General features: G+C 43.9%; 2 protein-coding genes across 2 annotated transcripts; one reads left to right on the top strand and one right to left on the bottom strand.

Annotated features, from left to right (window-relative positions):
- Positions 1 to 109: 109 nt before the first annotated feature.
- Positions 110 to 2,792, bottom strand: pcbd1 (pterin-4 alpha-carbinolamine dehydratase/dimerization cofactor of hepatocyte nuclear factor 1 alpha). The gene is made up of 4 exons (XM_079280404.1): positions 2,673 to 2,792; positions 1,813 to 1,944; positions 1,637 to 1,717; positions 110 to 538 (listed from the first exon to the last, which is right to left on the bottom strand). The coding sequence occupies exons 1-4, from the start codon at positions 2,673 to 2,675 to the stop codon at positions 446 to 448; spliced, it is 309 nt and encodes a 102-aa protein (XP_079136530.1). The 5' UTR covers positions 2,676 to 2,792; the 3' UTR covers positions 110 to 445.
- Positions 1,957 to 25,621, top strand: LOC306785864 (heparan-alpha-glucosaminide N-acetyltransferase). Its single transcript, XM_079280398.1, has 20 exons — positions 1,957 to 2,087; positions 2,194 to 2,329; positions 3,650 to 3,735; positions 3,993 to 4,087; positions 4,558 to 4,679; positions 5,642 to 5,760; positions 7,643 to 7,712; positions 7,813 to 7,879; positions 9,593 to 9,675; positions 13,095 to 13,171; positions 13,989 to 14,019; positions 14,117 to 14,277; positions 16,670 to 16,782; positions 17,026 to 17,147; positions 17,970 to 18,093; positions 18,202 to 18,288; positions 19,435 to 19,512; positions 22,966 to 23,036; positions 24,073 to 24,185; positions 25,161 to 25,621. Exons 3-20 carry the CDS (start codon positions 3,654 to 3,656, stop codon positions 25,340 to 25,342), a joined length of 1,797 nt encoding a protein of 598 aa, XP_079136524.1. The 5' UTR covers positions 1,957 to 2,087; positions 2,194 to 2,329; positions 3,650 to 3,653; the 3' UTR covers positions 25,343 to 25,621.
- The last annotated feature ends 841 nt before the right edge of the window (positions 25,622 to 26,462 follow it).

Consider the following 26,462-nt stretch of genomic DNA (forward strand, 5'->3'; position numbering starts at 1 on the left):
CAGTCTTAGCTGACTACAGCAGATGCTCTGTTATGTTTTCAATAAAATGCATTCAGCCTGATAAGATCATTTTCTGGGTGGTTTTTTTTTATAGTTATGACAAGAACAGTTGGACAGAGAAAATAGCATTTACTGACAGTAAAGTACAAACACATTGGCACATAAGACTAGTTGTGACAAAGGGACACATGTACCATTGTGAATGTTATCTGTAATAACTGGAATCTTTGCTGAGAAAATTGACTTGAAATCTTTGTGCAAACATTATTTTACTGTTGGTTCACGAACAACAAAACTACCAACATATTTTTAAAACACACATTGGACCCTTTGCAGTACCTACAGCTACATTTTCCACAATTCAGTGGAAGGAAGTATTCTTTGGATTTGCAGGATTTCTCAGAGGAACGAATACATGAGGATCTGTTGGCTGATGCAGTGTTGCTCACATCAGTGATGCCTGGTCAATGAAGGTGGCCAAAGTGATGTCCCGCTGGGACAGCCCCCCACAGTCATGTGTGCTGAGAGTGATCTGGACCTGGGGGAAAGGGAGCAGGGAACTCATCATATGAAAAGAAACGATTATTTTGTATCAAGTCACTGTGTGTTTGCTTTAGCCATTAGATGGACAGCCAACTTTATAAAAGCATCATCCATTGCCTTCCCATTGACATCCAGCAATGCCAAAAAGAGATTCAATAAAGGCAATTTGGACACAGCTAGACATGCGCACTATTAATACACTGGGAATAAACTGCCATTTTCAACACAATGCAATTAAATGTACTTCCCAGTAAAAAGATCTCAGGAAAGTTTGCGAGAAGTTGTTTCCTAACGTTCCGCAAATGTTCGCGGGAAGTTGTGAGCACAGTCATGAGTGTATGAAGTGATTTGGGGGCCTTTTGTAAGTAGGGTATAATTAATATCTAAACTCCATAATACATATACAGCTGTTTGGTTCCTCTTTAGTTGGGGGACCCCACTTGGGCGTGTGACGCGACGCGACGCGACGTCATGTCAGGCGCGATGCTCGGGACTCAAGCACGCGCAGTGTTGAGTTGACTAAATTGTTTGCATGAGCGGCTCTTTTCAGCAACCACACAGGCATGTTTTCAACGGGCACTGCACTCGTGAAACAAACACCAGTTAGCATTTACTTGCTGTCGTGTTTCCGGCCACCTGATGAATGTAAGTCAAACATCCGCTCTCTTTGAGCGCTGCTTCAGTCTCCACCAACTCCATCTGTCAGCTGCGAAATGCTCCACCGTGTTCAGCAGCTAACGTCAGTAGCTAGCTAGCTAAACTGTGTCAGGGCAGCGTGCGGTGAGTTCATAAGCTAGGGCAGTAGACGTGAACCAAAACAGTTCAGCTTAGAGACAAACACCTCACTGCTTTTGCAAGGACACTCGCGTTGCACAAACTCCTTCCTGTCTCATTAGCTAAACACGACACACCTGTGTGATCTTTATGACAGCAGGGAGATGTGCGCATTCAGCCAACTTCAGTTATTGGGAAAATGCTTTTTAATGTCAGTGTCTTTCACGATTTTGCCAAAACATGACACAGAAAGCCAGTCAGGACCAAGTCCAACTGTGCTCTCACTGAATGGTCTTTGCATGTGTCCTTTTTCTTTTACCTTATTATAGACATTGAACCACTCAGGGTGGTGGTCCATCTTCTCTGCCTGCAAAGCCACTCTGGACATGAAACCAAAAGCCTGAAAGGTAAAGAAGTCATGCAGTCATGTATGTGCATCATACACAGTAGATGCTAGTTCTGTGGATCCTGTGAGTTAACTGATACGTTAGATACCTGATTGAAGTCTTTGAAAATAAACTCTTTGTAAATGGCGTCCCGTCCCACGACCTCCACCCACTGAGCGTTGCGTAGCAGGGGGAGCAGGTGGTTCCTCTCCTCCTCAGCCAGACTCTGAATTTTACCAGCCTGGTAGGAAAGAGCAGAAGTAACAGTACAGCAGATCTGAGGGGGGCAGTTTCACTAACACAGACTGTGATTGGTTGCACAGGATCCCATCTGGAAACAATGAGAGGCTGCATTCCTAGTTTAAAAGACTAGCTGGTTCAAAGGTATGTTGTGGTGGGAGGGAGGGAGGGGGTGGGCCTCCCTTTTGGTCCGAATCTTGACACATAATGCATGGTCACATGGATTTAAACTGATGCTCCTTTCATGCAGCCCTCGTGACCCTGACTAAACTGCACTTTCGACATTTCACAAATGGATTTTTGAGGGCTTCGTCCCCAGACGAGCGGTAAAGCCTACAAACCAGAGCAAAACAGATGTGACGACCAGAGAGCAATGACATCAACAGGTATCATAGCAACAGACTAATCTACTCAATCAGCAGAGAGAATGGGCAGCACACACAATACCCACTGGCTTAAATCTCTTCTACTCATCGGATGCGGTTAATGCAAACACAGACGCAGGAAAATGTGCTCATGTCGTTCTTAACGCTGCAGAATTATATGGGCACATTATAAACTTTGTATCGAAATGATCTGCATTCCTCAGTCTGCCATTAAACATTATCTCCAGGAGTTTAACACCATGACAGTGGCTAAATGGCAACAAGTGTGTGTGTGTGAGGCGGTACGCAGCTCGGTGTGGCAGACTGAACACACACACACACCGTAGAGAGGTTGTGTACTCACCATGTTTGCAGAGTGTTTTCATGCACAGAGGCGGTTCAGCTCCAGCTCCCTGTTGCACAGATCTGCTGTGGCAGCTAGTGAGAGCGACTGGAATGAGTCCATTCAGCAACAGGTCCTGTTGAGCTGCCCCTGCAGAAGCCTGAGCAGAAAGCCTCACTGTTGATAGGCCGCTCGGCCACATCTCGGCACATGCATAATCATGAACTGTCATCTGTTGCACAAGGCATGCGTGAGGCCAGCTATCGAAGCAGGATTCTGCACACACACTTTGTGCACTGGCTGTGTGACGAAAGAAAGAAGCTACCGTCAGTCATGTGCACTCTTCAATGATATGTTATGTTGTATATGCACACATATTAAAACATGAACTTCTATTTTAGAAATAACCGCGCACTGTTAATGATGTCTCTGTTCAACAAGGACGGCAGATTTTAAAGCCAGCGCTGCTCTTCAGCTGGCTGGAGTTCATGTCAAAGGTTAATGAGCTGCTCCTCGGAGACCCCCCCCCCGTGAACTCATCTGTCACGGCGAGCGCTCAGGGAAATGAGCTGCTTAATGAAATGAGGAGAGGGACAGGATGTGACAAGTGATCAACATTTAACAGTTGGCTGGGCGGGGAAATGAGACTGGCGCTGGGATTTAGAACATAACCATTAGATTGGAGTCAAATGGTTTCGTGGATTGTGTTTGGAAATGGAGCTAATCCCTCTGACTTCTACACTAACACACACACACACACACCCATATAAGCTTTTTAAACTGCTGAACTGTCTTTTTTCATCATTAATTCTTATTTCATTCGTCATCTATGCAACAAAATTGCGGACTAATATGACCCCAAACAGGATTCCAAACATATGCATCACTAACCACTTTAAAGGAACCTCCAACCACGCATGCATGCTGCCCTTTGACCGCTTTTTATATTGGCGTGAGTGTTATAAAGATGAGCAGTGGAATTGTCTGTTTTCAAGCAGCAACATGGAGCCCGGGAGAACGCTTCAAGCACGTCTAACTCTGTTAATCCTTGTAAGCAGCAGCTACGGAGGACACTTGAAATCAGGTGAGTCTTCTATAGGAGTCATTAGTGGTACATGTGGATCCTTCTGCTACAGAGTTAGGTCTCCGTAATCAAGGGTAATGTTCAGTTATGACAAATGGACCTGTCGGTAGTATGAGAAGTTACTCAGTCAATCGTATTTAGTCACTGTTATCTTGGTGGTGATAGGCATCTGATACACCCTTCTGCTATCTTGTGTTTATGATGCACAAAAAGCTTTGCCTACATCATAAATGAGTGCTGTTTTTCAATCCATGCAGGGCCCACTCTGAAAATGGACCAGGCTCTGTTAACATTACATAACCAGCTGAGTGAAGAGGTGCAGGTCTTCTACACATCAGATTACTGCTACAAGGTAAAGGAACTGTCTGTTTGTCTCTTCCCTCCATCGGTCTGGTTGTCCAAGATGTCAGCAAAGTTACTAAAGTTCTCCATTTATATGTTTTCGAGGTTCATAGTGATGGTGTTTCTCTACCAGATCAAGAGGTACTCCACTGATTTAGCGTTGGACCCTTCTGCAGTTGGTGGACTCGCAAGACAGATTGGAAAACTTAAATTAAGTTCAAAGTATCTTTTGATATCCTGACTTTCAGTATGAGTCGAGCTTTAAAGACACTGGATCCTGCATTTCCCATAATGCAACACAATGGCGTTTTTGACAAGACTTGTCTGTCAAACCCCGCATCCTCAGTGTGTAATGCAAATAAACCATAGCATCCTTGAATCCCTTTACCTTTCATCACCGTGAACCCTTCAGATTTGTCTTGAGACCCCTTTGAGTGTGCCGTACATTAAGCCAGTGTTTCTCCTGTTTCTACTCCCCAGTGTGTGTACCAGCAGTTAGTTACTGTGAAACCCAACAACAACAATGCATCTGCGGTGGTCAGCACTAAATTCGCTCTGACTCTGCAAGTGGAATCGCAGAGCAGGAATGCAACTCTTTGCAGGTAACAAGTTTTAACATTGTAACAAAGCATCAATAACATCAAACCAACCTACGATCCTCAGAGGTAGAAATGCTGATTTGTTTCCTGTTGACCCATCTTAACTAGCCGTGGGAGTGTATTGCTCTTGTTTCCAGCCGTGATATAGTGCGGTGGCATCCGATGATTGCATCAGCAGTCTGTGGGATTATTTACAGGGCTGGGGGAGTAATCCTGACCTGCTTTCTGGACCTGAGTGATGCCCTCCCTTAAACTACCTCCCCGGGTATCGATCAGGAGCCTTTTTGGGGTTAATAAGACCTGACATTCCAATATTGATGAAAAGGGCTCATTAAAGCTTCAGAGCTGCTCGTCCTGTGGAAGCCTCAGCGGGGATGTTAACTGGAGGAGACGGGCGGCATATTTATAAACAATCAGGACTGACAAGACACGAGGGCAGAGTTTTCCATTCGGGGGTCACCTGTAAACACGGTGCCAGAGATTTGGTTGCAACACGACGAGCCTCTGGTGCTTTTTCTTACCCTCTCAGAGGTCTGGTCTTGAGCTCTCTAGATCAATGCTGAGGTCTCTAACAGGACTGTGCTGCTATTGATTCCCTTTTCCTCTTTGAAAAAAAAACACTCCAAGTGATAGCTAGTATGTCATCCCAGCAGTGGATCAATATGAGCGGTTAATGCATGTTTTTGGGGCCTGACATTGGAGATGACGAGAGTACAGAGGGATGCACTTTAAGTCCCTAGACACTAGGTGGTGCTCCTGAGCTTCATAGTGTTAAAAAGAAGGCGATAGGAAGACCACTTTTCATCGTCGGGTCAAAAGGGAAACGGCAGAAAGTGAATGGAAAAGGTCATTTAATATCTGCTGCTGAGGAAATGTCATTTCAAAGGGGATCAAATAAAAACAGCCTGTGGTTTTATGTGCTTTTAAGGGAAGTGTGTCTCAATATTTGACTGTTTTGGATGCAGGTGGAGTCAGACATATGGAGAAGGCGGTCATTACTCCGTTTGGATCCAGATGTCCGAGGCCGCCGGTAAACCCAGCTGCACCGACGCTTTGGATAAGAAACCGAACAATGCGCACCTGCGTAAGTGCACAACACTGATGAAGAATACAGGATGATGACGTTCCGTAATCAGCCGCGTAGTTTTGAATAACGTACTGGGAGCCAAGGTGATTGCTTTGCTGAGACACAGTGACAGTAAAGGAACCTTGGTCCGCGCTCAGGCCAAGCCTTTGATCCGCCCTCTACTTAATTGAGTCAGCAAAGAGGGGAATCACTCGGCCTGTCCACATCTACCGAGCAGTAATACTCCTCCATCTCCCGGGACATGATGCGTATTGATCAGATAAGACGTGCTTTCTTGAAAAGGGATAAAATAAAAGCTTTTCTGTTTGTTTTCGAAGGCCTGGCTCCGCGCGTGGAGCATTGTGGGTAATGCATTAGGGAGTGTGGAAGGATTAGGGCGTAATGGGCTTTTGAAAGCGTCTCTCTCCATAATGTACACTGTACTTAACAATATTGCAGATTATGTTGTAGATCAGACTTTTAAGGCCAAGTAGCCATTATCCAAGCAAGATGTATGGTCAGCGTGACGGCACCCCTCGCCGTATGATGAGCTTCCATTAGCGCCGCAGACCAGTGATTACACAAACTCCCCATAGGACCTGCTCAGCTTAAGTAATGGTCTGGTCAGCAGCTCAAGGCAGGTTAGAGTTGCCCTGCTGGGGAATTTCAAAGTTTACTCCAGCGTCTCCGATTGATCGTCCGTGGCTCTCTGTGAGCTCATTCGACGGGTGCAGTATATTCTTCAAGGATATGTTTCTGTGCAGCTACTATCGGATCCACCCTTTAATCACGTTAGCACTGTATTCTGCATTGTTTCACAAACCACAAGTCACCTGCCGAGGATGAGGGTGAACCTAATCGAGTTGTTCTGAAATGAGGCCATTCATTTTCTATTCATTCCGACAACAACTAATAGAGCGAGCGCGGCAGACGTCTGCTGTTGTTCTCACTGCATGCACAGCAGAGATGCCACGACTTCTCCCGAGGCGATACAGTGACCACTCTTTGTTCAGAGTGGATGTCGTCGTGTGGATTCAAGCTCGGGTTCAAATGGCGGCTTTTTGTTTGTTTTTCCACTGAAGACAAACACGGCGCGTACATCCCCCTTATTTCATGTGCTTTGACGCAAGAAGGCCATAACTGATGTCACCCTGTGGTATAGTTCTGTGATTGGTAGCACAGCTGTAAAATGTCTCAATGGTTTTTCATTGCTGCTGGTGCAGACGGCGGGTGAGCAATAATGTAGTAAACTTGCATTTAAAAAAAGTTTAAATGGTTTTCAGCATCATTTACATTTGTATCCACAGCAATCAGTGAAACAGATGCAGGAACAGAAACTCTTTTTTGTCCTTTTGGTTCCTTAAACAATGAACATGTTTTATCCTAATATTTGTTCTGTGATCTGGGTAGGTTCATTCATTCTTTGAGCAAATAAAAGACATTTCAGCTGCTATGTTTGTGCCCTCTCGTACGATATACTTCATCTTGCCCTCGCTCCTTTCTATGACGCCCTCTGGCAGACCAGCTCTCTCCCTCAGTCTTTGTTTTCTTGTCCTTGTTCCAGTGTAGCCTCACATTTTCCTTTTCGTACGCCTGCAGGGTTAGATTACCCAGATGGATCGACCAAGAGTTTTCCATTAGGTCCTTGTTTGTCACTTGAGGGATCCCCCTCTGACACTGGTTGACTGACAGAGAGCCACAAGGGAGTCCAGAGGCGAGTAGAGCAGACAGTTTGGAGTGCTAATCAGGCCTTTTATCCCCAGTCAGATCCCCTTCTGATAGAGATGTACAGCATGAAGCTCCTGACATGGACTTCCAGACAGACGGACTATGGCGTCGGATGGTACAGTCTGATGACACAAAAGTCCATTTTTCAACACTTCCTTTTCTTATTTTCCAGCTCTTGTGGTGGCAGCTCTCTTACTGGCCATAATCGCTCTCTTGTTCGTTGTGGCACCCTACATCTACAGGTACCCGTATGTTTCTTTACATCATCCATAATGAAAATACCATCCTGCACTTCCTCCTCCCTCAGAACAAGGCAGCTCAGACTTGTTGTCCCGTTTACAGGAGGCGTTGTACATCCAAACTTATTAAGACCATTTGCTGCCAGGGCCCACAGTACTCCGTGGATAATGTAAGTAAAGTCTGCCTCTCATGAATGCATTAGATTAATATCTTAATAAATGCATTGCGATGACACAGAAGAGTGGTCTGATTGATTAGATTTAGATCAATCATAAAGCAATCAAATGAAATGACTGGCAGACTCATCAGTGCACACTGTAAAATGTTTGAGATGCTAAACGGCTCTGTATGAACCATAAAATACACAATTGTATTCATGGATAATGTGCGTATGATAATGATTTTTAATACCCTTGCTTGGCCCTAAACTCCTGGAATTTCCCAGAATTTGAAGCGTTCAGAAGAGCGCTTTACAACACAACTCCACCACCTTTATTTCTTCACATTAAAGTTGCCTTGATCCAACAGGAACATTGCATTATTTTTATTGGCAACTATACGCAGCCTGAGCTGCATACCAAAATTGCTCTGAGACTCCAGTCATCAAGACGTTTAGGAGACACTAATGGAATGATTGATACAAATGTTAGCAGAGCCAATTGTACAGCAGACTTGGATGGAAGCGATGCAGCGTCGTGTCCGTCCAATCGTCTTGCTTGATGGCAAGAGCTGCTGTGTAATTTCTGTGAGCATGAATGGCTCCTCTCATTCTTCCATGCAAGATGTCTCTGTCTTCCATATGCTGTCTGGATGGCAGATCCATCATGGCATATTAGCGCTGGTGTCTTCCTGCTCTGGCTCTTTAAACTGCCGCGCAGAGGCCAGCGAGTTGGGCTAATCCAACTGAGAGGGCAACAGGCCAGAGTCATCTCAGTGCTGCCTTCACAGGGAGAGGGAAAAAGAGGTGCCGACACACAGCACAGAGGATGACCTGTGTAGAAAGATATCCAACTTCATTTAGAGGAGTTCTGACCCATGTGACAATTTGGATTTTGGGTTTTGGCAGAATTTCTACATCTCGGAACAATTCTAGTGTCATACAAGTTTCAACTACTTTTGTTTTGTGCTACAAGTATATGATAGTGTTTATGTATTTCTAATTGTGTACTCTTTTTCTTTTTTTTAACCTCTATTTTTTTCAATTTAAAAGTACAGATAATACCAAAAAACTCCACTTTGGTAGAGAGAAGGTAAACACTGCGCTACAGAGTGTATCAGGGCCTTTCAGCCATTGTTTTGGATTCACTGTCTTGGTTCAGTATTTCTGTTCTCATCCATCTTAATTCCAGCAAAAGCAGGCAGCGGTTTTGAGCAGAGAGCTCTAATAAATCCACTGCACGCTACCTACTCTGCACCAAAAGACTGTCGGGCAAAGTTAGCAGCTAGCGAGCACAGAGAACTATTTATCACCATCTTTCTCAGGAGTCAACAACTAAAAGAGCTAAAAGTAGAGTAAATACTGGACTTATTCAAACGTGACTCCAAATGAGTGCTCATGTTGCTCCTTGTCTGCCAGATGTGTGGATGTCTCATCTTTTCCCTGATCATCTGTATGAGCGAGAGCCTTTCAATGTTTACACTTCGTTCCGTTGCCCAGAACTAGACAAAGAAATCAGTCAATACTGCTGAAATACGTTAAACCGAATAGTCTTGAAAAATCGAAAAAATAGCAGTCACAAGTTGAAGCAACACACGACACTCGGTAGTCCCATACAGCAAGTTAACACATGTTATACGTTTCACAACACCTCGTATGAGCCAGACTGGTGTTTAGTTACTCGAAAGCCACATTATTTAGTCTACTCTCTAATGGTTTCTACAGGACCGAGCACAGGCTTGTGAAGCTGAGCACGACACCACTAAAGCTAAACCAGCACGTCTGCTCTCACTGGACACTTTCCGAGGGTATGTACGCCATCAACAACCATCCTGTTTATCGGTCTATCACCACATGTGGCTCGCTCACATGCTTATTCTTTTTAGAGCAGTCTGGGGCATGATGACGATCTACAGGCCCAATGTAATGAATAATTACAGGGGTCACAGTGTGGCCGCATGCTCCCCTAAGCTCTTGTTATCAGGCGGTATAGCTTTGGGCAGGATTTCTGATATCAGTGCGTCCCGGGTTTGGAACAGTGTGTTTCTGTTGGACAGGAGTGATGCATGTGATTGAATCTGGGCTCCCTGCTAGCCTTAATTGTGGCCTGGGGGTAGACACAAAGCACGCCTCTCTGGAAACAGGATGCTGGTGTGGCTTTGACCTCCCCCTCGCCAAATAATTGATGTAATAATACCGTCAACATATCAGCACACATCCACACGGCCATAGATCTCCTGCCAAAATGGGGAGCGAGAGGAAATCCAGCAGCATCCAGCGGACAATTGGCATCTTTTCCATCTGTGGCTTCCTTTTTGGACGGAAAGCCATCTGAAACTAACCGTGCATATGTGCTGAATTCAAAGTACCGCATAGTTTGGGAGCTGAATTAGTTGAGTACACTTGGACCAGACTTTGCAAAGGTTCAAGGAAAGGCCAGATTTCATGTCCGTTGAGTTACGCTGCCTGCCGCAGTTCTTATTAGCCGACATGTCCCTCTGGTGTTACAGGTACTTGTCACATATTGATGTCCTGATACTACTGGAAGCTGTCATACCTGGCAACACACTCAATCAAACTGTGACTCAGCAACCCAAGATGAACGCTGCGTGTGCCTCCAACGGCCTTATGACTTATGAGCCATACTCCCCCCCCCCAATAAGTAACAACTTTCTGCAGAGAACAGACGCATCGTCGACATAAAAATTCTGAGACATTTCTGAAAGCGAAAGGCTTTTTCTTCTGAGCTGAAAGGTTTTCCTGATCATTGCTCAGGCTGCTTCTGACATGATATACAGAGAGCAGCGGGGTACGGTTGCGGTGTTAATTTTTCTAAAAGGATTTTGTTTTTAATCTTGTGCCGCGCTGCTAAAAGCCTGTCGCCGGTTTCCATGCCATGGAAAATCGCAGCGTCAGTAGTTCGCAGTGCCACACGACGGAGGGAACGACTATTACGGCAAAACAATGGATTGTCAGCTGCATTTAGCACCAGCTGGCTGACTCGTTCTCTTCATTATTTTGACTGAGCTCCAAGTTTTCCTCTGATTCAGTTTCAGATATGCTCTGATGTTTGACCACAAAAAAAAAAAAAAAGAACCTTGGCATTTCCACTCAAGTAGTAATTTATTATGACTAGATTGGATGTCCGTGTATTTGATATGGCCGGCACAGGAGGTAACTCAATACTCTGCAGTGATAGAGTGCAACTATCCATTTGCAACGGGGGAAATGTACGGTACTAAGCTATCACTAATTGGTAAAGCATGTACAGTGATTCAAATCAAAGAAGTCCATAAGCGTCTATCAGCGAGTCATAACCAGTTGTCACTGCTGCAAGCGAGACACATCCATCTGTAATCTGTTAAACTATAAATCACGAATGCCGAAATCCCAGACATAAATTAAGTCTGTTGCTGAAGTGACAAACGCTCATTGGAGAGCTTCACGGGGATATTTACAGCTTCAACCTGATTAGGAACCAAGAAACTAGCCTGTGGTGTTTCAACCCCGGACATTATTAACTTAGGTGCGACAGAAAGCAAAGTGACGTCAGTGCACATCATATTAATAAGCACTTGTAGTTTCCCTTAATCATAATTAGCCACCACTAGTGTCACATGCGTGTGTGGTATTTGTAATGTAAAATTGAGCTCCGCGAGTGCTTTGATTAAAAGATGGCCAGTAAGATGTTGGAGGGATGTTCACCGGGTCTCATCTGGCCAGTAAATTTACCTCTTGTCTTTGTCACTATGGCAACTAATGGATGTGTTTCGTCCAAATTTAAATGATGGCACGCATTCATATGTGTGTGAGCGTATTTAGAGAGAACGAGCACACGGACACGTGCCGCAAGGTTCACTCGACTTTAATAGCCCCTTTGAGATGAAGGCGGCCGATTTAAAATCTTGTCTCAGCAGGTTGGGGCTGAAAGAGCAGTAATGGCTTCGGTGCATCCCTTAATTGAATCTAGGCAGAGAAACAAGAGGAGGCAGAGGAAGATACAGTGCATCTTATCAGGGAGTCTTGTTCTTAGAGGTTGTCCTGATCTTGTTATGCCTCTTAAAGACCCCCTCGATGATATTTCTTTTTTCTTTTTGATTCAATGAAACATGAATTAAAAGCATAAATCCAAGTATTTAGGAGGGCGAACGGTCTTTAGATGTGCCTCAGAGCAAACCTCTCGACCATGCAACCATTTACATTCCCCCACAAGTTTTGTGTGTTGTGTAACACCCCCCCCCCCCCCCCATCCCCATCCCCATCCATACTCTGACATGCAACGCAAACACCTCTCTTCCCTCCGGTGTCTGATTCGGTGGAGCACTCCATCACGTGTGCTGTGTTCTCAGCAGCCTTGGCCAGTGCTAAAGTATAAAGTGTATCATATATTAGACGCAAAGTCTTTAGTCAGCACTCCTGCCTGGGGAGATCCAGAGGACAAGTGTTCATTTCCTGAGTGATTCATAATGCTTAGATTGCATTACCTTGCATTTGTGAGTGTGACAGAATAAAAAGCCCCTCCTCTGGCCTCTTTGATTCCAAACTTCATATTGTATCAGATGTGGTTCGACGGTAAGAAAGCAGTTAGATATGAACACGTTAAGCTTTATTTATAATTGTTTTTAAACAGTTTTCACACATGTTTCCGTCATTCAGACTACATGCGTGACGGTTAATCCAATTGTTGGTGATTTGCTCAACAGTGTGGTATAGTGCCGACTAGGGGTGTAACGATACGCGTATTCGTATTGAAGCGTTCGGTACGAGGCTCACGGTTCGGTACGCATGACGAACCGAATACGTTTGAATAAAAATAAAAAATAAAAATAAATTTAAAAACCTTTATTTAACCAGGTAGTCCCATTGAGATTAAAAATCTCTTTTGCAAGATGTAAGTAACAATACAAGATGTAAGCAAGATGTAAGTAACAATACTACATAACATTAAGGAGCAGTTTTAGTTTTTTATGCTTATGTGTTGCTAAGAAGACACCCCAGAAGATGGGTCACTCAGGTATAGTTCCATCATTGTTCAAAGTCAAAGAATAACTTCATGATGTTAGTTGTAATGAATAAATATATTTTAAAATCAAGTACATTTCTCTGGCATTTATAGTTTTCTACTGTACCGAAACGTACCGAACCGTGGCTCCACTGTACCGTACCGAACCGTGAATTTTGTGAACCGTTACACCCCTAGTGTCGACTCATTGTAGTGTCTTTGTAGGTTTGCCCTGACAGCGATGGTGTTTGTGAACTATGGAGGAGGAGGCTACTGGTTCTTTCAACATGCACCATGGAATGGTTGAGTAAAGTATAAGACGTACACTATTCAAGTTAATAGCTGGAAGGACAACAGCTGACAGCGGTCATCCTGTTTCAAGGAAAGAGCCGATACTGGTGACATTAATGTCCGCCTTCCTTCACATGAAGCCAAATGTGAAATGAATGTGTGAACCCAAAGCTATTAGTCGATGGCAGCGCTCTGCTTGTCATATCTGCAACATTTCCTGACCCGTTGTCACTAATTATGATCAATGAAGTCTCAAACCAAACACACGTGGGTGCCATTCCTCAAATGAGCCGAATCAAAGGCGCAAAACCATCGATTTAGATTGTTATTAACAAACGGGGAAGAGACGAGAAAGAGGCGGGACCAATGTTTAAATGGCAGCTGGGAGAATACGGGAGGGGCAGAGCATGTGGAGTACTCGCCTCCTGAGAAAGAGGCGGTGGTGACAGGTTAAAGCGACGTAAACAAGCTAAAATGTCACTGCAACTTTTATGAAATCCATGTTCTGTGTTTAGGGGTGTTCTCAATTTAAATCTTATAATAGTCTCTTTGCCACACCTACAAGGGTGTATTGATTTCAGGGGTGGTTTGATTAATCTTCTCTTTGCTGCTGTCACAGGAGTGTAAACATTTATTCACCGTTTTGAAAATGGAAAGTTAATGTGAAGCGGCACTTTAAAGACATAACATCATTCTTAATTTACCTTGTATTCATTTTGGATTGCAGAGATTAGAAAAGGGCAAGAAGTGTGAACTGTGTATACCGGCATCCAATTGCGGTGTGTGTGTGTCTATTGATACTGATGCATGCTTCTGGATTTATTGCAGGTCTAACTGTGGCAGATCTTGTCATGCCGTGGTAGGTTTGCCAAAGAGGACTGTCATATATTTCCAGTTCTATTTTAATATGTACAAACATACATGTTTTAATAGCACAACACTGTTGTTCCTTCCAGGTTTGTGTTTGTTATCGGGACTTCAGTGGTGTTGGCCTTCAGATCCATGCAGAGGAGAGGAGTTAGCCGCCTGCAGCTGCTGCGCAAGATCTCCTGGAGAACAGTCGTCCTCCTGATGCTTGGCTTCTGCTTCCTCAACTACTCTCCACGAGACGGACCACGTAGGTGCAAAACATGTGGCGCAGGATGGAACAAACGCATTATGTTTTGTTCTGTACTGGAGTACTCTGGTATGTCTAATAATACGTCCACTTGTTACATGTACGGCACATTAGCAACATCGGAGAACAGAGAAGAGGCCTCTCTTGTGTTAATGCACCTGTTAGTCTGAAAAATGAAGCTGGGTAAAAAAACAAACTACATAGGCTTTATATTATGTGACATCTAAAGATTCATTCCATATTATCTCATACACACCTGCAACAATTGGTGGTTAAATCAAGTTTTTCTTGACTTAGCTTTATAGCAAACTGAATATGTTTTGGTTTTTGACTGTTGGTGGCACAAAACTAGACATGTATCAATAGTAACTTGGGTTCCAGGAATTTTCATGGGCATTTTTCTCTGTTTTCTTATGTTTTACAGACTAAAAGAATCAGCAGACTGATTTGATTCGGAAAATAATCTCTATCTGCAGCCCTAATATAGTAGAAGATACGTGTAATATAGTTTATATTTGTCATGTTCATAATATGCACAAACTAAATGCCTTTAGTCATGTGACAAAGACAAAGATGTGTTTTGATCCAGATGTGTGATAAAAGCCAAAGCTGCAGGGCTGTGTCGGGGTTAGAGGAGGGGGAAAATCCCCATTTCATCGTCCACCTGGGGATGCACAGGGCGCCCTGCACACATTAGCCATCCCCAGTGCTAATGGACTTTCCTGGGTGAATGTCTGCGTAACTGGGTTAACAAAAATATTATTATTGTGAGTGTGCAGTCTCACAACCCAGCACCAGGGGACGTTTAACGGGGCAGATTGAGCAAAAACAACCGCTTGCGGTAATGGACAATTACAAACAGATAGTGTTACTCTCTCCAGCCCCATGCAGCTGCTGTAGAGGCTGCTGCTGATCATAACAGCAGAGTGACTTTTACCATAAACTGCAGCTTTGCCCTCCGTCTCCAAGGACGTCCTCGGCAGTTCAGTCCCAGGGTCTGATCTAATAAGAGAGTGGAGTCACATCGGCTCAATACGTTAAACCGGTTCAAGGTCAGACGGGACAGAAGAAGGTGTTAACCTTTGACAGAAAGCATGAGTCATTTCAAATAAACGCCGCTGCGGTTAGATCATCATCAAAGCAGTCACCTTGAAACTCCAGTTTTTTCATTTTTATTTTGTCACTCAAATGACAGACTTGCGCACTACGTTGTTGGTTTAGACGTTTAGAAAGCACTTGATTTAATGGATGAATTTCACATTCAATTAGATAAACTCAAAAACGAGTTGTGGCGAAGCTGAACACGTGTCTGTTTCTCTTAATTGTGTCAATCAAAAACATTATTTTGCTCTAGGCGACAGTGTGCTTTTAAAATATTCAATCTTTGACCATTTGACATCTTTTTTGGATGATGACAAGTTACAAGAAATGATCAGTCGGATGAAGATGAGGTCAGAACGTCAGATTGAAACACCTACTGAGCCTTCAGAGAGTGTTCAAATAAGAAAAACGCTCTTTTTGAAAAGTTTTTGGCTCAGCTATTTGCTCTACTTAAGACTTTATTCCGTTCTGCTCACTTCCGCCATACAATCATTGTTCTATTCACTGAAAGTGCTCAGAGATGGGAAGTAGACAGCAGAGCTTTCACTTCTTAAATGATATTGAACGTCAGAAAGGATCTCAATTCCACACCCAAAAAAAACCCCTCCATAAATTCATCAAAAAGTGAAACAAAAGATTTTACAGTTTCCTGCTAAACTGTGACTTTCAGGATTGTTTTTTTCATTTCAGTGACGAATGTGTGTGGGGACACAGATGCAGTTAGTTATCTGGGTGGAGGTGTAACCAGCAGATGTAACAAATGTGTCATAAGTAAGAGCTTCCTCCTTTCCCGTGAAAGGAGAGATTTCCGCCTCTTATTTGATTTGTCCGGATCAATGATTGGGATTACACGGGTTTTCATGGCACTTTGTGCGGCAAAGAGGTTTTCAATTAACTAATGTCTAGATTACCATCAATCTCTCAACCACAAGCCCATTTTATCCCCCCCCCCCCCCCAATTTGTTGAGACAAAGAGATAACTGGGAATCTTTGATTAGGTTCTTGACGTGTCCGTATCCTGAAGGCTGACACCATTTCCCAGTGTGGCCAGCTGTCCATCATCCTCCCACAGGAAGTAGTAGCACTGTGGTGGAACGATAGAGACGAGCTTCTCATGTCCTCCACCATCAATCTCCTGATTTATGATTTGCTCAGATCAGCAGGAAAAAGCTCCACACCACTGAGTTCTATCTTTGCTTGTACCGTACATGAGTTGTAAGGTCATGTGTTCATCATTGGGTGTCAAGGCACTTGTAGTTCTTCATGCTGTGTGTCGGTGACCGTGTTTCAGTGTCCTGGTCCTGGCTGAGGGTCCCTGGAGTGCTGCAGCGTCTGGGCTTCACCTACTTTGTTCTGTCTCTCCTGCAGACTTTCTGGGGCCAGAAAGAAATCCCACTGAGAGCGGTGAGCAGCTCTGTCAAGTCCACTTTAGTCTGTCATTACACACCAGGGGGACAAAGGAAAAAGTCCAGCCTGAGAAAAACACATTTATAAAAAGCAAATTTGCTCCCACGGTGCACCTTGGATTCCGGAGTCTGTTATTGTTGCTGCGATAACTGGCCAAACATGCCAAACATGCATCCAAATACAGTTGTTAAACGGTGTCAAAGAAGATGAGCAGAAGAATATGTGTGTGCTGTGATGCAGAACCCCTGGTGGAGCCCCGTCCAGGACGTGGTCCTCTACTGGCCACAGTGGCTGATTATCATCCTGCTTGAGACTCTGTGGCTCTGCATCACTTTGCTCATGCCCGTACCCAACTGCCCCACGTAAGTCCAAACAAGGTTCCCTCTGTTGCGTAACTGACCAAGTGCAATCCTCTCATTAATCAACCGCACACATATGCTAAACGTGTAAATCTCTCCATGCTGAGATGATCTCCAGTTGGGGCTGCAAGCAGCGGCGTTAATGTGCACCTTGTGTTGCCGGTGTTATGAACCGCCGTGATTTATGGGCCTGTGGTGGATGCTTCAGAGGGCATAATTAGCCAATCTCAGTCTGTCATGTGCAATAAGAGGAGCGGAGGCAGAGGATCCATCTTCCTCGCTCGGCGTCTTCTGCTCCAGTGCTGCTTTTTTTTCTCCCCATTTCTGTGGCCCTGCATGACATCAGTGTTCAAATACAGTGTTCAAATAGTTTGAGTTCAAACAGCAGCACTGTCTCTTCCAAAGTCTCATTTGTTTTGCTTTATTTATTTTTTTGCGGAATGTGAGGATGATAATGATGCGTCTTATTTATCGGTGCCCTCAGGGACACCTTACAGGCACAGTTAAAAAGCAGCAGTGTGTCATAAAATCAAACAAACCAGAAATATACAATATTAAGTGTATGTATTAATTCATTAATTAAAGTGAATATCTTGCGAGAGAGAGTTTGTGCAGAGCAGCTGAAGGCTGAGGCTAGACGATATGTGGTCAACACAAACCTCGTACAAAGCTTGAAGCAGTCGGATAGAAACACCTGCCTGAGGAACTTTGTGTCGCGTGTTCCTTGCATTTTATTTCATTATTTAATCACTTATTATTTTGTTACTTTTCCAATGTAAAAAAACCATCTTTTAATACCGATTGTTCTATAATGTTTGCTATCAGAGGGTATTTGGGAGCTGGTGGAATCGGTGATAACGGTCTTTACCCAAACTGCACTGGAGGCGCAGCAGCATACATTGATGGCTGGATGTTCGGTGACAACATGTACAGATACCCCACATGCAAAGTAAGATCTTTTTCACACGCACTATTCATTATTTTGTCCATCTATCTTAAAACCTTACAGGTGGAATTAAAACTACCTTGCTGGTCCTTTTCATCTTGCTTTTTCCAGGAAATGTATCGCACCACGCAGCCCTTTGACCCAGAGGGGGTTCTGGGTACAATCAACTCCATTGTCATGGGATTCCTGGGGATGCAGGTACGATGGATCGTTTATTTCTCCTGATCTGAGTTATTTTTAAGGTGTCAGCAAATTTAGTTTTTATTTCGTTCCAAATTTCCTACTGCTTGGAATTGGAGTAATGTTTTTCATGATACTGTATTTTGAAAATCTGTAGTTTAGCTCAGTTCAGGTTATTTATTGAATAATTATGAAGGCTAATTAAAGGGGTCAGGTCACCCTGAATGGGTTTTGTGATATCTGGCATTTCATTTGTGACGCTCAAACCATTTTAAATTCACATTTGAAACATTTCGTTGGCACCACTGTCGCAACTGAATCGCTCTCCATTTCCCCCCCAGAGTAAGTAAGTACAAATAAACGGTTGCAACATGGTACAATTTCCGGAAATACTGATTTTGTGTTTCATAAATTTACTGTCGCACGTCGACACAACGTCTTTTAATAAAACAATGTCTTACGTAAAGAACCAGTGCTAATAAAATGAGCTATCGTACCGTTTTTAACGGCAGGGTTTCACCATTTCTTTCTAGTATCGGTACACCGTGCAACACTGGATGAGAGGGTCCGGCACAACAAACCCGTAAATCATTCTAAAGAACAAACGCATCCCTACCTCCTAGCAGGAGTTAACTGTGTATGTGGACGACTCTTTGTAAGTGCACAGCTGCCCCCCTTTAATGACAAAATGTTGTGAGGAAAAAGTGAAGAGAGAGAGAGAGCTTTAGGTCTTTAGACCTGAGCTTCTGACGGCGACTGTGTCGCTCATAAGCATTTGTGTTGTGGGAAGTAGCCATGCAAAAGCAGCCACATTGCTCAATTCCCAGTGGGCGGTTAGCACTGAGCCCTTCAGTCAGCGAGTCTTAGACGACACACCAGGTGTCCGCTGCCCTCCTCTGTGCTCGCCCGTGCTAATGTCCTCAGCTGAAACATATTCGTCATCACCAAATTAATCAGAGGGTGTGGATGACTTCCACCCTACATCTGGAGAAATGTGACCGCCACGTCAGGGACACGCCATTGACACCCACATCCCAGGCATATTCGGTTACCCAAGGACAAATACATGTCCACACCGGTTGTTGGTGTTTACTTAGTGTTTCTCATTAAATGTATGATTAAATGAGTTGTGGTGTCTGTGCTTATCTCTGCCTCCTACCACAGGCCGGGAAAATCATCATGTTCTACAAGGGGACGAACATCCGCATCCTCTGTCGATTCCTAGTGTGGGCCGTCATCCTGGTACGTTACATCATGCGGAGGCTGTAAACACAGCTGGTAAAGCAAATGAGTATAAAAGTGAATTGATCATTGAAAACCAAGACAACAAATCACTTAAAACATCGTCCTGCCTCTATGACTCACACAGAACTACCGGTAAGCACTTTTATGGTTTTGCTTTGCAACTTGTTTTCCTGCCACTCCGGTATTACTCATAGCTGCCGAAGCCACTCATTAGCAGGACTTAGTTGAGGACATGTGTGTGTGTGATCTCTGTACAATTAAACAACATCCATGTGTGGCTGTGTTTCCGGGCAGGCATGGGTATCCAGTGCCTCAGGGGCATACACACTGTCTCTCATTGCCTGTGTGCCTCACATGTGGTTTTAGATTAAAAGAGTTGTGCATATTACTTACAGTCTACTGCATCTGATGAAGGGAATGGCAAATTCATAAACCTGCACAGTCTTAACAAATATTTAAAGACCATTCACATGACGGTATGGATACAGTGGAATAACAGAAATAGATCAAAGTCCATTCAAACCCAGAATAAAAAGATTAATTTCTTCATGAATCTGCGACGAGAGCATTCGTGGTTGTATTTGTTTTGGATCTGTGTTCGTTCTGGGTGGTCCCAAAACACAAGAAGAGGCAAGCTGGCCTATTTCATTGAGAGGGGGAATGCGTCCCACAGGGAGAAGCCCAGTGTTACACGAGACGGCCCGTTTTGCATTTCTAAACCTGTGACAGGAGGCTGTGAAGTCTGCTCTAACGAGATTGACAGATATCCATGTAGAAAGGCTTTGCCGAGCTCTGCTTGGCCGCTGTCTGTATTTGCACGTACAGCGAGATGCTGCGGAGATGTAGCCGGTTTGCAGAGTGTTGTTAGTAGGAGCCTGCAGTGCCGTGGAGGCAGACATCCTGAACTGGCAGTGCTGTGACCTGAAGCGATGATGGAGCTGGAGGTGCTGGCTGCAAATCAGCCTTTGAAATCAAACTGTGCAGGATGAAAAGGAAAAGCACAGAAACAGATCCAATTAGTTTTAGGTTGTGTACGTTGTTGTACATTACTGTTGCTTTTCTACTATTTTAGATATCAGGTTCCTGCAGACTGTGTCTCTGTTTGACCAATGTGATTAAACCACACTGAAGGTTCTTAAACTAAGCAAACGGCTTCATCCATTAACTTAGTTTTTATCACTTCTACGTCTGGCATGTAGGTTTGTCGCATCGTCAAGTTTATTTAGCCCAATATCGCATGCAATATCTCAATGGAGTTGTCAGGCCCGTGATGCTAATGGCTCCTCTTCTAGCCCATACGTTCCCCAAAAACCTCAGCATGTGAGAAAACAAGACGAGGAGTGCACAGTCATGCTCGCAGCTCCGTGCAATGCTCTGCGCTAAATGCTAACATGCTCACAATAACAACATGCAAGCAGTTGTGTTTACCGTGTTATAGTTTAGCGTGTTAGCATGCTAACAGTTGCTAATAGCGCTAAATATAAAATACAGCTACGGCTGACTGTCATATCATTAGTTTAGCAGATATTTGGTCATGAACCACAGTATTGAGTGTTAAGATTTTGATTTTGAATATTAAGATCTGATGATGTAATGTGGAAAATAAGAGAATCACCAATGTTATTACAATTAATCCTGAATGTTTGTTCTACATTTTATGGCGATCCATAAATGTCCAGACATACAAATGTTGACCTCATGCTGGCTCCACAATTCTTTAAGATTCATCATCTGGGAACCATGAATGTCACATTATGCAAATACATTTGTTTAGTTGTCAAGACGATACACATTTTCAAGACAATTTGTTCAACAGCTGTTTCATTCTGGAACAAAGTGGTGGACAGACAGACAAACACTGCCGACCCCAAACAACAAACAAGAAAACAATATTGTAATCCAATAAGTATTTAATAATTGTAATAGGTCAGGATGTGATCAGGTAAGAATCCTCTTCATATATGTGAGAATCAATTGAAATTCTCTTGTGAGAATTGAATGTCGTTAACCTCAATTCTTAAATGACAAATCTCCCCATTATGTCTCCCGGTGTTGAATCTTATTGACTATCATTGTGGAGCGAGTGACTGGAGGGAGCTGAAATATATTAGATCCATTTGGCTTCTCCCAGAGGCACCGAGTGATAAAGTAACACACGAGGAAATAAATAAACATGAGGCGTTTATGTTTTCCCCACTGTATCCCTTGGTTCACCGGCTGTTGCTACATAGACGGTGGGGATGCTACTCAAGATTGCGATGCTGTAGATGTTCTATTCAGGATCATACAGCGTTTAGTGATTGATCAATACAGGGACTTAAAATCCTGCTTAACTGAAATGGAGAACAACAATAAAATGGATGTTCTCACGTTGCAATGGTTGATAGAGAGCTGGCCTTATTTTTTATTGATTTTGGGAAGAGATACAGACCAGATGTGTTTTGTATATTTACTTTAGTTTCTTCTTTAATCTCTAGTAGCTAAATCTGTTTTTAGTCCCGCAAAAGAAAGAAAGCTAAATAGGTTTTTGGCCTGTTCTTCATATTGCCTTTTCTAATCTGATTTTGCCTGAGAGGGGAGGAAGAGCAGAGCTGAACTGCCTCTAGTTTCAGACATGTGCTCTTAACATTAGCGGGTCGTCTCGGTGGAGGAGGAAGCTCATTTCTGCAGGCATCCAACCACAGGATTGCTATTATGCACAGGAGGTTCACCAACCAGAACCAGAAAGTGTTGATACAGTAAAAGACAAGCCAGGTTTTACACCACAGCTCTCTGTGGTTTGATTTTTTTTGCGGCGGATTGGTATTCAGGGGCGACCATGCATCTTCCTCCTAATAAACAACAGTCCCTGTTAATTACAATCCAACGATCAGGCTCCAGAAGTGAGATTGAAATTGAGCGATTGCCCCACATACCAGCCCCGTCCCACATCCTGCTGCCTGGATAGCCTGGAGACTCAATCGTGCCCCGGCTAGGCTATTTCCACACCATCGATTCTGTCATCTATACACATGATGGATATGCACCTAACTATCATGTTTGGACTCTGATCCATTGCCCTGGGTTTGTCTCTGGAGCACACAACGTTTCCTCAAGTATCTAAATGACATGTAAAGGTAAATAGACGAGACAATAAAAGCTTTGATCGAGATCATACACAGTTCCTCTGTATCGCGGCTGATGAGGCTGTGCAGTTGACTTCAGACGGGGTGTGACCCTGTAGGTGGCTGTCTTTGAGGTGCACGACGTTCCAGTGTGGAGGCTCAAATTGTCGTGTTTGCATTCCGATATTGTGTGTGTGTGACTTGATGGACCTTAATCATCTGACTTTCAGATAATCGGTTAATCTGCCGGACTCTCTTTATTCTGTTGCCTCACGTTTTAGCAGCCCAATGCTGCTTGCTTTATCACCCTCCATCGATTTGAAATCTGTTTCATTTCCACCCTCAGGGAATCTCTGCAGCCATCCTTTCTAAGTGCACACGAGACGGAGGATTTATACCTGTCAATAAAAACCTTTGGTAAGTGCTTCCTGACCCTCTAAATCCAGCCACTTTTCCTCACAAAAGAAAGGATGGGTTTCCAACAGGCACAAATCAAGGCTGCTAAAACACGCGTTTACTTACCTCTAACGACAGCTACGACTGTAAATAATCACCCGCGCTGTCGGGAGTGTGAGGTGGAGAGGTTATACATCCTCCCAACATGATCACTCTTCCTTACAGCCAGGAAAATCCAGGATGCTTTATCCTCTCTACTCACTCGCGACACATTTTACCAGCTCCGTGTGATGGAATGAGATCAAGCTCTGGGAGAAGGCATCTATACAACCGCAGTGTTGTCTCACCGCTCCCAAACTATCATATGCCTTTTTGGTAAAACAAGGCGCGGCATCTTGATAAGTGTGTATAATGGTTTTGCATGAAATGCAAACCTCGGACGCAGATTACTTTACGGCATTTGTTCCACTCCCACATTCCCCTTAATATGATGTGAATCATTTTAATGTTGCAGCAGGAAGAATACCATTTCATCTGTGATGTGTAAGCAAATTCTTCATGATGTTCCACAGGGGCCCCCGCTAACGCTGTCTTCATCCCTCGCCATTACCTGCCTGGCTTTTATAGGCAGTTCATCACACACAGGTTATTGAGCTCTTGAGTACGAGTCCCTGCCTGGATGTCTAGAAGTAATTAACTCCCAGCTAAGAATCCTTTTTGGCCCCACTTCAGCTGAGATCAAAAAAATAAATAAATAAAAAGCCCACTGCAAGGAGGCTCCGGGAGGCAGCCATTTTACATCAGATGATATTACATCAAACATTCTTGCACTTAGGAACAGACAGGGACATGGCTGGCTGGCACGGCTCCACGTGGGGCACGTGCCAAGGATCCACCGCTGATGCCGGGACAGTTTGCTGGATTGGCTCGAGACCCCTGGCCGTTATTTAGCTGCAGCACAGGATTGATAGACTGTGTTTTTACACCCTTGTTCACACCGTGCCACTGACATTGTAGTGATGCCCAGATGTGTGTTACTGATGGTCTGTCTCTCCAGGTCCTTGTCCTATGTGGCGTGTATGGGCTGTTTCTCCTTCCTGCTGCTGGGAGGCATGTACTTTGTCATCGATATTAAGGGCTGGTGGGGCGGACAGCCGTTCATATACCCAGGTACTGTTTGTTCACAAATCAACGGGCTCACTGTATTGCACTGGTATGTTATGCTTTGGTTACAAACATTATTGGCACATGATGAAGCACCTTGACTGCATTGAAAAATGCAGTTCGTTTCTTAAAGCTGTTATTGTATTCAGCTAAAACATTTTTATATTAACAATGGGTCATGTGACTACTTGTAGATCTAAACAGCTTTATTGAACGTTGTAACGTCTTTCAGCTCGTCGTTTTATTGTTCTAGCCTGTAACTGTAATGTTTTGGTCTCCCCCCCCCCCCCCCCCCCCCTCTCAATGTTGTTTCCATAAACAGGCGGCTGTATTCAGCTAAAATGCTCTTGAAGCCCACTGTACACGGCCTACCCAGCAGCAGACAGACATAGTTAGCGTCTAGCTGGTGAACATAGCGGAGCATTTAGCAGCTAAAGAGTCATATTTCCCTCAGAAGTTGGCAGAGAGCAAAACAGAGCTACAAGGAGAGTGAATATTGAACTTGAGGCCAAATTACTGCGTACTTTTCTTTGTCTCTGTCGGATGTGTAAATAAGCAACCGTTTGCTAACAAGTTCGCCACGTCAACTTTAGATATGATGACATGTCAGTGTTGTGTTTACAGCTAAAACATCAGTTAAATCAGGCGTAAAGGAGAAATTCTGGTACATTTGAACCTGGGTCAAATAATTGCAGCCATGTTGACGACACTTTAACTTCACTTTGCACTCGCTACCTCCATTGGAGTAATTAGGGAAACAGGAAGCGCTGATATATCGGAGCAAGCAAATGCAAAACCAGTTTTACATTTAATTCTTTAGTCGTGATCAGACTCAGAGGCGAGCGTTTAAAATGATAAATGTAAAATGGAGCTTTATTTTGAAATATATATTTTGTCCGAATAAAAGTTGGCGGTGAGAGGTACAAATACTTTACATTAGGACAGAGTCGTCCTGTTTGACTCTCCTCCTCTCCTCCTCAGGGATGAACTCCATCTTTGTCTATGTTGGCCACTCTCTCCTGGGTTTCTACTTCCCCTTCAGCTGGGAGATGCGCTTCCAGGAGAGCCACTGGGAGTGGCTCTTCCAAAGCCTGTGGGCGACCGCTCTGTGGGTGCTCATCGCTTACCTGCTGTACAGGAAGAAATTCTTCCTCAAAATATAAACCAGGATGATCAAATGTCCCCTTTTCATTCTGTAGATGCAATTTTCTTTTTTTTTGTTCGACGCAAATGCTATTCATGTTAAATTATATAGATTATCATAACTTCAGTGGGAAAAATCTGGCCTACTGTTGTTTGCATGTGAATGAATTGTACTGATGCTCATATCCAAGCCTTCCGATGAAGCAAGCCGCTCAGAGAAAGTGCTTTTAAGTTTTTATCAAACATGCTGCAGCACAGCAAACAAGTATGAACATGTTCATCCATGAAACCCATTAAATCGGCACATCATTTCTAAAGAACATGTCTGATTCATCGTCTGTGTGGGCAGCTGAGGATTTATTTGATGCCACTTGTTTTGTGCACTGAATAGACTGATTAAATCAAATATACTGAGGTGGTACTTAACAAATTACGCCGAGTGATTCCACTACGCACCAGGCCAGCCATTATGAGTCTGTTGCCATGGCCATTCCTTCTCCTTCTGTCTGGCTGTGTGTGTGTGTGTGTGTGTGCACCGATACCATCTGCTGTCCGAGTGACAGTACTTTAATAGGGGTCAAGATGCACAGCTCACAAAGGAGTTTCATTAATGGGACAGACACCTCTTGCACTCATTGTATTAGAAAATCAGGGAAATTACACAAATCCAATTCATCAGAGAGCAGCGACGTGCCCCCTCACAGAGCCCGAGCTCGTTACCGGTCTCACATTTAACACATTGAGCTACGCACCTGCTGAAACCCAGTTTATTTTACCGTTTGGATTATAACGTTTCCACATGGTTGACAATCGGATTTATCGATGTGTGGGACGCACACATGACGGGAACCCTGAGACCAGTGTGCCCTCAGCATCAGGTCAGGTGGTGTGTACATCATGAAATGAGCATCCAGTTCATGAAATGGAAAAGCACCGTGCTCTTCTTCCAGAGTGAAACCATACGACACACACTGCTCAGTAATGACATTGCGTAATATGCTGTAGTGGTTTTGGTAAGTGTCTAACGAGCAGAAGTTGTTGTTTGAATCCCTGTAGGTGCATCCTGCCTTCTTGAACAACACTCAAGTTCATAATTGCCGCAGCGAGCGATGGAAACGCATAGCTGCATCTTCTTGAGAT

Source organism: Melanostigma gelatinosum (genome assembly GCF_949748355.1).
Source record: "Melanostigma gelatinosum genome assembly, chromosome: 12".
NCBI classification, from domain to species: domain Eukaryota; kingdom Metazoa; phylum Chordata; class Actinopteri; order Perciformes; family Zoarcidae; genus Melanostigma; species Melanostigma gelatinosum.

Excerpts from the sequence above, each read along its gene's own strand:
- pcbd1 (XM_079280404.1), bottom strand. Across the intron at positions 1,718-1,812 it reads TTTTCAAAGACTTCAATCAG|GCTTTTGGTTTCATGTCCAG; the intron begins GTATCTAACGTA and ends TTTACCTTTCAG. Across the intron at positions 539-1,636 it reads GGTTCAATGTCTATAATAAG|GTCCAGATCACTCTCAGCAC; the intron begins GTAAAAGAAAAA and ends CCTTTCCCCCAG.
- LOC306785864 (XM_079280398.1), top strand. The coding sequence starts at position 3,654 with ATGGAGCCCGGGAGAACGCTTCAAGCACGTCTAACTCTGTTAATCCTT. Across the intron at positions 3,736-3,992 it reads CGGAGGACACTTGAAATCAG|GGCCCACTCTGAAAATGGAC; the intron begins GTGAGTCTTCTA and ends CAATCCATGCAG. Across the intron at positions 23,037-24,072 it reads CCTGTCAATAAAAACCTTTG|GTCCTTGTCCTATGTGGCGT; the intron begins GTAAGTGCTTCC and ends CTGTCTCTCCAG.